This window comes from Tupaia chinensis, unplaced genomic scaffold (genome assembly GCF_000334495.1).
Source record: "Tupaia chinensis unplaced genomic scaffold, TupChi_1.0 Scaffold144346_1, whole genome shotgun sequence".
NCBI classification, from domain to species: domain Eukaryota; kingdom Metazoa; phylum Chordata; class Mammalia; order Scandentia; family Tupaiidae; genus Tupaia; species Tupaia belangeri.
Genome location: NW_006204205.1, coordinates 4,587,680 through 4,598,373, shown reverse-complemented (window position 1 = coordinate 4,598,373; position 10,694 = coordinate 4,587,680). Strand labels below are relative to the sequence as shown.

General features: G+C 47.6%; 1 protein-coding gene and 1 long non-coding RNA gene across 10 annotated transcripts in view; one reads left to right on the top strand and one right to left on the bottom strand.

The window, feature by feature from the left end:
• LOC102499460 (uncharacterized) overlaps positions 1–3,762 on the top strand; it is a 5,480-nt gene extending 1,718 nt beyond the window's left edge. Inside the window, exons 2-3 of the long non-coding RNA XR_337145.2 lie at positions 1,673–1,818; positions 3,302–3,762. This is a non-coding gene — a long non-coding RNA (uncharacterized LOC102499460). The remainder of the gene's footprint in view (positions 1–1,672; positions 1,819–3,301) is intronic.
• The window catches only part of ACSL6 (acyl-CoA synthetase long chain family member 6), a 66,374-nt gene that overhangs the window by 21,990 nt on the left and 33,690 nt on the right, over positions 1–10,694 (bottom strand). For 6 of the 9 annotated variants that reach the window (XM_006166892.1, XM_006166886.2, XM_006166888.2 and 3 more), the window contains 4 exons: positions 3,866–3,939; positions 2,153–2,230; positions 609–743; positions 65–199 (listed from right to left, as the gene is read on the bottom strand). In XM_006166892.1, coding sequence (XP_006166954.1) covers positions 65–199; positions 609–743; positions 2,153–2,230; positions 3,866–3,939 — 422 coding nt within the window. Of the gene's footprint in view, positions 1–64; positions 200–608; positions 744–2,017; positions 2,096–2,152; positions 2,231–3,865; positions 3,940–10,694 lie in introns of all 9 variants that reach the window. The other 3 variants (XM_027767659.1, XM_027767658.1, XM_006166887.2) reach the window with 3 other exon arrangements.

Here is a 10,694-nt window from a genome sequence, read left to right as displayed (position 1 = left end):
TCCCTACAAGGCCACTGATCAGAAACTTAGGTATTACTCTCTAATCACTTACTCATCTTCTTACCTGAATCTTATTAAAGAAGAGTTCATCCCAGATACTATCATTCCTGATGATTCCACTCCGGACTTCAGCCTGCTTACGCCTTGCTGCAAACTCCAGGAGCCAGCGCTTCAATGGCGTGTCTGCCTGGCTGAAGATCTGAAACACACGAGTCAGATGCAGCTGTCAGGGCCTGCATGTCTCACCTACAGACATATCCCCCAACACTGGCCAGCAGAGAAGCCATCCTCCATTTTACCCCTGGAGGAAGTCACTAAATATGTGACATTGAGCTGAAGGTTAACACAAAAAAAGGTTCGGGTATATTGTGGAGATGAAAGTTGCTGAAGAAAACCTCTCTAGCCCAGGTTTTAGGAAATAGAAAGCAAACAGGAGAAAAAAATGAGGGAATACAAGACAGGGGAAAAGAAAAACTGAGGGAATACAAGACAGGAGTACTTCCAAGAGCTGGGAGGAGAGGCATGGAAAGTCTGCCTGGGCTCCAGACCCTGTCCATACAAGCAGATATGCAGCCTTAGTCTGGCCAGGGACTCCCTGCAGGGCCCACCTTGTCGTGCATCCTGTTCAGCAGACGTGGGACCACAGGGAAGATAGTGGGGCGTAGAGCCTTCATGTCATCTGAGAGGAGGCGGATGTCTCCCTGGAAGAAGCCAACGCGTCCTCCGTGGCAGTAGACAACAGACTGGAGGGAGAGAACAGGAAGGGAGGAGTCCCTTAGGGCAGTCACTCCTGGCTGCAGTCCAGAGCTGCCCAACGTTCTGCCCTACATGGAGGGCACCTAGGACCCCCAGACTCAGCTCTGGCTGCTGCCATGAGACACTGAAGAATGTTATTTGAGGTGATTCTCCCCCCACCCCTACCTTCCCGCTAAGTCCCACTAAAGCAGGGAAAAGTGGAAGGAGATAGAGAGCAATCTTGAGCCTCTGGGAGATGCCAAAGCAGCTGTTAGCACTGGTTCAGGCTCCCTCATCCCAACTACCATACTCTGGGCTTGAGTCTCCTAGGGAACTCAAGTCTCTTGAGATCTCTTACACCCTACAATGCTGGGTCTGCTTCGGGCCTTAAAGAGTCTTTGGGTTTCCCCAGGTACACCTCTGCAACTCTGGAAGGGCATGCAGTCCCCAGGAGTACTGGTGATGCTGGTAAAGTTGGCCACGGGTGTGAGCATGGCTGGTTCCTAATGGGACTAGGAGTACACCAATGACCTTACATGTGTTCCTTTCTTCAATGCTCAAAGCAATTCTATAAAGGAGGGAGTACTCCTAATCCCCATTTTACCGAGAAATGTAAAGCTCAAAGAGGTGAAGTGACTTGCCCAAGGTCACAAAATTAGTTAACAGTGGTAGCTGGCATTTCACTCCAGGTCTGGAAAGCACGTCCCATTATACCAGATCTCCCACAAGGCAAAATGGGAAAGGCTTAGAAGACACAGCTTATTCACAGTCTGGTCCTTGAGTGACCCATGCACGGACGATTCTTTCCCACAATCACATATGGATTCCTCCGCCCACTCCTGTGTCTCTGTGTTCAGGGCCTGGCTATCACTAGTCCCCATCTATAGCCTGAGGGGCCATGACAGTTTGATGGCTTAACTTTAGTTTTCTTTTTAAGGAGTTTGCGAGTGACGAAAGTTAGAGGACACAAAGAAGGAGCCATAAATGGGACTGCCCTGCCCTGAACTTTAATGGCAAACTGCTTCCACAAAGCTTCAGTGCTCCCTGAGCAGACGTCATCAGCTGGGGGCTGTTTAAATGGAGGTATGCCCCTGAGTGAGACAGGGCATGCTTGGGGTCTTCCCTGGAGCCATAAAGGGAGGGAGGGGTGGGGTGGTTAAGGTCCTCCAACCCTTGCAATCCCTGTGGTACCTTCTGAGGATGGGGCACTTTGGTCCTACTTCATGCCACCAGTGACAAGTGACACCCAGCTAGGGTTATGGGTTCTAGGCCAGGGCCTTACCTGCACCATTCGCTCAAACATGTGTGCTAAAGGCAAATAGGAAATGTGCACATCCGCACAAGTGGGAGCCCACTGACTCTGCAAGAAAACAGAAGGAGCCCCGGCAAGGCCCGGTCAGTCAGGTGGGCGTCTTACCTGGATTACTCTCTCAAACATGTGAGCCAGAGGCAGGAAGGAGATGAGCACATCGTCCTGTCTCGGAAAGATCACTTTCTGCAGGTGACGGGCATGGGAGACAGAAAGGAAAGAAACACTGACAGGAAGACGACAAGAAAGTCAAAAAACAATAAAGAGAAAAAATGGTCCTGGAGGGGCAAATAGGAAGAGGGGGAAGGGGGATGGGGTGGTGAGGACAGAGAGAGGCGTGAGATGAGGGAGGGACATGAGAGAGAAAGAGAGAAAAGGCGGGCGAGGGAGAGGGAGAGGGGAAAGGTGCAGGAAGGAAAAAGACAGAGACAGGGCAGCGCAGGAAGCTGAGTGTTAGGTCGCAGCCCAGTGGGTCTAGGTTATCTGCAGAAGCAAAGAGCCAAATGAAGCACATATAAACCAGCAGAGCCGAGCTCCGCAGCGAAGTCTCCCCTTGGGGGCGCCCACGTCTCACTTGCAGTCAGCTGGAGGGCTCTCTCCCCTTCTTCCCCACAACTGTGGGATCTGTCCCAGGCCCCACTTCCCCAGTCTCCCTGGGCCACCTGGGCAGAGATTCAGAGGGTCTTGATTTGTCAGCACTTTCTAGTCCTTCCAGAGAAAGGAGCCCAAGAGAACCCTAAGTCTATGCCAATCAAGGCTGGGGTGCAAGCCCCAGCCAGAAGAGGGGAGAAAGTGGCCAGACTTGGCCTCCCAAGCCATGGCTTGGGACAGGGGTCTTAAAGGAGAAGGCTGGGAGTTAATGCTACTGTGACACCCCCCCCCCCCAGCAAAGGTAAGGTCCCGGCCTGGCTCATGGACTAACCCTAGGGCCAGGGGTTGGCCGACCAGGCAGGGCCCTACACCAGGCCTGGGCTCTGGGTCAGGCCCTGCCTTCAGGAGCTCTGCCTGCTGGATTTCTCTTTGGCAGAGGCCTTTGCTCTCCTGGGCTGGCTTCTGGATGATGCCGAGCATACCCCGCAAACCTGGCTCACCACTCCTAACCTGGGCACAGCCACCAACAGCCTCTCTGATTTCCACCAAAGAACTGTTTGGGCATGTGCTCCATAATGTCCTCTAGCATGGACACGGAGAGGGACTGTCCCCACAGTGGACTAAAGGCCTCACGTTTATGAAAAGGTCCATTTCTTTCTTCTGTAGGAAACTGCAGGACATACTCACCACCTGTGGGAAAGGTCCTCCTTTCTCAGCCGGTAATAAAATGCTAATATGCTTTTGTCAGACCCGGATATCAAGCTTTTTTGATTTTAGATTTACCTTTAAGTACAAGCTTATAAATTAACAGTTGCCATTGTTTCTCAGACTCTAGTAGTTCTTAAACACCGAATGATTGAATTAAACCCTGACCTACTGGAAAAACAAGTGATTAAAGAATACTTTCTAGGTAAAGATAAGTACAAAACCATGGGTCTCTCCAGTGTTGAAGTTGAAAGTGCAAAATAGGCTTACATACGCTTTTCTTTCTGGGATAATAGCACTCTTAGAAATTAATGGAATAGTTACCAGGTATGGCTCATGGTATTTCAGTGTTTGAAGTTCAAAATGACTGTAAAAGTGGAGTTGCTCTAATGAGAACAGAAACTCTTGACTGTGAAGGGCAGACCAGATTACATCAGGAAAAAAAGAAAAAAAAATGTTTAAAAACCTCTGAAGCTTCAGGTTGTCCTCAAGAGACACCTGTACTAATGAATCTACTTTATTCACCTCTGTCACTTTCAGAAAGCCTGAGAAATCAGCCACCACGTTCCCATGGGTGAGCATCGCACCTTTTGGGTTTCCTGAAAAAAGAAAGCAAGAAGGCAAATTAGTTGGGAGCTCAAATGCAACTCCTTGAGAACAGTGCCCAAGTCAGCGGCCTTTGCTATCAGGCTGTCACCCCAAGTCTCTGGTCTTGGCCCTCAGCCACCTCCAGAGTTCCAGGCCAATGACTGCTCCTTCAAGGACTTTCATTTTACAGTCACTGAAAGCCTACCGTGAGATTCCTGGCAGCTTGGGGCCTGAAGGCAGGTGACATGGCTGCACAGGTGGGAGCCTTAAGGCCTGAATGGTCAACCTCTCGTGTCCTGTGCCTTACCTTCCCCTGCCTCCCTCAGGAAACACGGGCTCTCAGATCTCGGTCCCTTCACAGGCACCCAGTGCTCTATGTTTCTTCTCTGGACCTGAGAAGGGCTGGTCTGAATCCAGCAGTCTGCTTGCAGAGAACGTCCCTGCTGCACCTGACACCTAGAAAGGCCCAGGAGGTCCAGAGGGTTGGGGTAGTCCCTCCTACCTGCTCATTGGCAGAGGTGAGACAAAGGCATTCTTGTTCTGTCTTGACAACCTCTTACTACTGCTCATGAGAACTGGTCCTCAGAGGCCTTAAGGAAGCCAGGGGCTGCTAGGATGATGCAGAGGATAGAGGTAGGGAGAATGGGGACCAGGGCACAGCAGGCTGGAAAGGAGGTCAGCTTGGCCACCATTTAATGTCAGAGTAGACACCACTCTGGTGTTGCTGCTGGACAAATCTGACAGGGTTCCAATCCTGGCCTTGCCACTCACTGCCAGTATAGACACTGGCAAGCCATTTCTCCTTTCTCAGTTTTCTCACCTGTCAAGTAAGGACAATAACACTCACCTCCCAGGGCTGCTTTAAGACCTAAGGATATAATTCACGCTCTCACTGCCAAGCCTGCAGCTAGCTCTGGCTGGGGAGGGGGAGAAGTCGCAATCGAGTGTACTGATCCCTACTGTGGACTGACACTCGTAACTCCGATGTAAGACTGTGTGTGACATGCCATGGCCTGCAAGTGATCCAAAACGGCATGAGATGCCTGAGTTTTTATCCAGGAACAGAAAAAGAACTGCCCCCACTGAGCTGAGTGAGCTTAAGGAACAGATGGAGACAAAAATAAAGTTGCTCTTGTAATTTTATCCACGCGGCCTGTTTGCTCAATGTGTTGGTGACCTATTTGTCAGAGAGGAAGGCATCAGTTATGGCCCTGTCTTTGAATTCGACAGACAGACACATGCCTCTGACCAAGCTGTGTGCCGGGGGCTTTTTAACCTGTGCTCTGGCACTTTCAAGAGGTGATTCTAGGGACACAGAAAACCACGTGATTTCAAAAGCGACACTTTCCCCCTATCAGATACCTGTTAAAACGCCTACCTTCTGAAAAGAAAAAGTGTCTGAGATCTGTTTTCTCTCTCCTGTCCTTTTACTCCAGCATCTTTTCTCAAACTCAGGCCCATAAGGAAATTTCGGAGAGCTGTTTCTCATATACAAACCCCACAGAGTTCCCAGGCCCGCAAGTATTACAGTGTCACCTGGCAGTTGCACCTGTGGACTCACAGGTTCTGGAAGTTTCTGATAAACATCCCCCAGATACAGGTATGAAGCCACAGCTGTCACAAAATTGAGTCCTGAGCTTTAGATCCGTGAGGCTGGCTGAATTCGGTCATGCTTAATAGAACCTCGGGGTGGATGGTCTGAGGTGCTTGAGAGAAAATTGTCTTCATTGACGAAAAATTTCTAAAGCCTCCATTCAGTTCAGGCCAACACACACACAATAGTAATAATAGTTGTTCGGGTCTGCTAAGTTATTGTGGATAAGCCTGTTTCTTCACCAACAGGACCAGAAAAGTTCACACCTTTTAGAAACAAATGTGTATGACATGAGTATGATTTTATATTAGGAAAATGTTGTATATTTAAGAAATATATACATAGAACTTTAAAATATTCCTAGAAATCTTCAAATTATGTCCTTAAGTCATCTTGGCTCCACAGGATGAAGGAGAAGTGAATGCTGACAGCAACCTCTTGAACACCATGAGGGCAAGTTGGAGGTCAGAGACAAGTGTTCAGAAACACTTGTTTGCTCTTCTAGTTCAGGACAAATACATGACTCTGGCAGTGTGTCTTAACATGACAGACATTTTTTCCAGCGGCTTACATGGACAAACAGCCTAATCCTTCGTAGGCTGCAGAATCAAATCACAGGACTTCCTTTGATCCTCTCTCTGGTACATCGGAGAGACGCACTGCCACCCAAGCTCCCGTCTCAGAAATATGAGATCCATTTCCCACCTTCTACTCATTAGCTGACCATCCTTACACTTAATGTTCTGTCCAGTCACTGAAGAAAAACTCTACTTTCCGATTCTGCAAATGGCATTTTGGCTTTGGCCAGTATTCCTGGGCAGGCCTCCCATAGCTATTATGTAAACGACTTTTTGCTGGATGGTGATCTGCCCTGGTTGGATGCTGGCTCCAAGCAAGAACAGGTATGGGGTGAAGCTGAGCTCAAGGTTTCACTTGCATGTGTGAGAGCGAGTTTTGGGGAAGGGGGAAGGGCATGGCCCCTTGGCTGCTGTTTCAGCCCATACACAGTCAAAGGTGAGCTACAATACATACCCGTGACCAAAATGTTGTGAAAGCTTTATAATGCAGGTAGAGTGCTCACCTCCCTACTAAAGGTTCCCAAATCATCTTTAGAACTGAGTCTTCCTTTTTTCCCCCTTCTTTTCAGCATTGTTATGGGGCATGTGCACTCACCAGAGACAGACAGACAGACAGACAGACAGAGATGGAAAGTGAGAAATCACCCCTTAGAGGATGGCCATGCAGCAATCTTATCTCCAGTCTCCTCTTGGGATTTTGGGCATGCACACATATGTGCCATGTGCGATTTTCAAGCTGCCAGTTTCAGGACTTGAACTACACAGCTAGCCATGTGGGATATAGCATCTTAAACTCCATGCTACCTGCTGGCCTGAGTCTTATTTTCATTAATCCCATATCTATCATTTTTGTAAAAAATGAGACTTGAGAACTAGTAGGAATAGAAATGTTAACTGTAATAGTAGCCAGTTGCTGAACACCCACAAATATTGGCAGCATGCTAGATATTTCAACCATGTATTTCATAAGGTAATTTCTTGGAATAATCCTATATTGATAAGTATTAAATGCATTAATTTAATATCCAAGGAAACAGATGCTTATGAGAGGCTAAGAAATTCTACAGTTGCACAGCAGGAGGAGTGCTGAGATCTAGTTTTATGGGGAGAGTCACTCAAATCTTGAACTGAATGGTGTAAGATAAATAGGTCGTGGTAAACGTTTTCCCCAAAGAGCCCACCTCTGAGTAGCCACAGCTCTCAGGTTGATGGGCAGTTACACGCTCAGCGACATGGCTGCAGGTGACGACTTTCACAGGCATCATCGGTTAGAACAGAAAGGATACCCCAGTTCCAATGGCTTCCACCTCATCAGTCTTCACTGCCAATGCTTAGAATGGATCTGGCCAGCTCTCTCATGCTGTGAGACCCTTTCATATGAGCCCAGGCAAGTCATCTTCCTTCTTGTCCCTCCCTTTTAAGCTGATTTCCTGCGTCCCTCACTTCAGGCCTTCTCCTGCCAAGTGCTTCAGCTCCCAGCTTCCTCTGGTGCATCCCTCTCCAAAAACCCCACCAAGCCAATCTAGCTGCCCACTTTCCACTCCTTCTACTACAGGCCCCCCTGAGGCCCGTGGCCTCCAGTTCCAGAGGGGCGCTCTTCACAGAAACCACTATGCACACCCACCTTAGACACTGATTCATTCTTGACTCCTCTACCCTCAGCCAGGACCCTAACTCTCATGCTGCAGAGGAGGCAGAAGCCATAGAAGGCTCCCCCCAGCTTCCTGGCCTCCCTTCCCAGCCTTTGAAAGCATCCTCTCTCCCTGCATCCAAACCAAAGATTCAGGAGCCCTGTTCCATTGAGCGTCACCCTCTTTGTCTCTGTCTCTAGTAGCCCATTTTTAATGCTAAGAAACACTTTCAGGTATTGCCAGGAAAAAAATGAAAACCCCACCTCACACCCAATCCTAAGATCTCTCCAGGTGTCTTTATTTTCTGTCATCCCTTCAGAGCTAATAATTTTTTTTTCTTTTTCTTTATCTTTTTTTTTCTTTTTTTTCTTTTTTATAGGTTTCTGCTTAGGGCACATAGGCTCACTAGAGAGAGACAGAGATAGAGAAAGGGAAAGTGAGAAATACTCCCAGCTCTGGGAAATTCCTTCTTCATTCTCCTCTCATAATTCTGGGTATGCATGCATGCACATGGGCCCGGTGTGATTTTCAAGCCACTGAGTCCAGAGCTCAAACTGTGGTCAATCTTGTGGGAGTTCAGCACCTTAAACAGCTCAATGAAAATTTTCAGTTAACTCACAAGTACCACCAGCATGCCGATCAAGAAATGACATTCAGGGAACCAGCAGTTAGCGTAATGGGTATGTTGCTGGACTCCCACGTAGTCAACTGCGGTTTGCGTCCCAGACCCGGTGGCTTAAAACTCATGCCAGGCGCATGTGTGTGCGTGCCCAAGATCCCAAGAGAAGAATGGAGGAGAAGGGATTGTGGCATGACCATCCCCCCTGGGGGGTGATTTCTTGCTTTCTGTCTCTCTGTCTCTCTCTGTCTGTCTGGCGAGCACATGCACCCTATAGCGGAAAATAGAAAAAAGAAATGACATTCAGTGGTTGGAACGTCACCTATGTCCCCAAAGCTCCAGATGACACTTCTGGGGTTCCATTATCCTAGAAGGTAACCGCCATTCTGACTTCTAAAACCATAGTTAATTGTGTTTTGCAGTTTTACATAAAAGAAATCATATGATCTTTTGTGCCTGTTTTTTTTTTTTCATTGAACATTCATATAGTAGTCTATTGTAGGCAAGTAACTTTCTACTGTTGACGGGTATTTGAGCTGCTTCCAGATTTTGACTACTACAGATAACGTGGTGAACATGACAGAACATGTCTTTTAGTGACACAGCTGAGCCTCTTGAAAGAATTATGCACACGGTTGCACTGAACAAACAGCCTCACCTTGATTTGCTCCTCAGTCCACTGCGACTAGCTTCTCCTTCAGCCCACACACCATGACTAGCCTTTGCCAGGAGCACCAGCAGGCATTGCTGTGGTGACACCCTCCAGGCACACTTAGCTGAGGTCAGTGCTGACGGCTCCTGCTCTCCCCTGGCCCCTGTGGCTTCTCCTGCTCAGCCTCTATTTGGAACTCCTACCCTGTCATCTCTTCATGCCAGTGCTTCCAATACGCTCTTTTCCTCACTCAGTACTCCCTCCAAGCAACATTTTTGGTCCTGCCACCAGTCCTCTGTACATGCTGGGAACATCCTTCCCCTCTCCTCCTCCAGCTACTGAGTCTTCAGGACCTGCTTACTCTGGGAATCCTATCCTGCAGTCCTGGCCTCTTGGTGGCCAGGCACCCATGCAGATCCTTCAGGTAGTGACTGCATTAGATTGGTACTGCCTGATCACATGACCTGTGAGCTTAAGAGTGCAGGACTGTGTCTTATCTATCCCTCTGTCCTCAGCCCCCCAGTGCTAAAGCTGATGCTTAGTGGGAGCTCCAAAAATAAGCTAAATTGATGAATACAATAGTTCCCCTTACTCACAGGGGATCCATTCCGAGACCCCAGTGGATGGCTGAAAGCTCCGATAGTACCAGACCCTATATATACAATCAGCCCTCCCTATCCATGGGTCCTTCATCCATGGATTCAACCAGCTGTAGACACAGCCAGGCCGTTCTGATTATGATGAAATAGGGGTGGCTTTCTACATTCGAGATGCTGAAGAAGTTTGTACATGTATTTTCTTCCTCACTTATATCTATATAACTTGTAAGAAATCTAAAGGAATTTAAAGTATACTAGAGGATATGCTTAGGTTATATGCAAACACTATGCCATTTTATTAAAGAGACTTGAGCACCCAAAGATTTTGAAAACCTTGGGGGGAGGTCCTAGGGGAAATTCCCTGTGAATAGGGAGCGATGACTGAACTATTTTTCCTATGTATATCTAACTATGATAAAGTTGATTTTAGGCATTAGCCATAGTATGAGATTAAGAATAATAACAAATGGTAAAATAAAATAATGATCACAATATACTATAATTCAAGGTATGTGGATGTAGTCTTTCACTCTCTCTCTCTCTCAAAATATCAGATGAAGTTGACTGTGGGTAACTGAAACCGTGTAAAGCAAAACTGTGAATGTGGGGTGGGAAAACTATTGCTGTATAAATTAGAAAAAGAATGCTGAAAACACACAGACTGAGAAGTTTGGCCACTGTATGTTCTCCTCTGGGAAGAGAAGGTGTATGATCTCTTAAGGATATAACCTCTTAACTATCATTCTAAGGACACAATTTCCTAAACTTGGCTATTACAAATTATCTTTTTTTTAATGGACCAGAAGACAGGTGGCAGGGGTGGGGGATGATATTCAAATTCTAGTCCAGCTAGTAGTTATTTTGAAATAGACAACCAACCAGGAGTCCACCATCAGCCATTGATGAGTACAGACAAACCACACGCTCTCACCTCTTCCTGGGCCTTCACGGCCTGACTAGGGGCTCCAAAGCACTGGCTGATTCTGGGAATCTCCACAGATGTTTCCACCACATGCCAAGAAGGAAATCTTTCTGGAATGATTCCGCCAGAACCATGGGCCAAATGTCAGGTTTGGGTCGTATTTTCCATCTT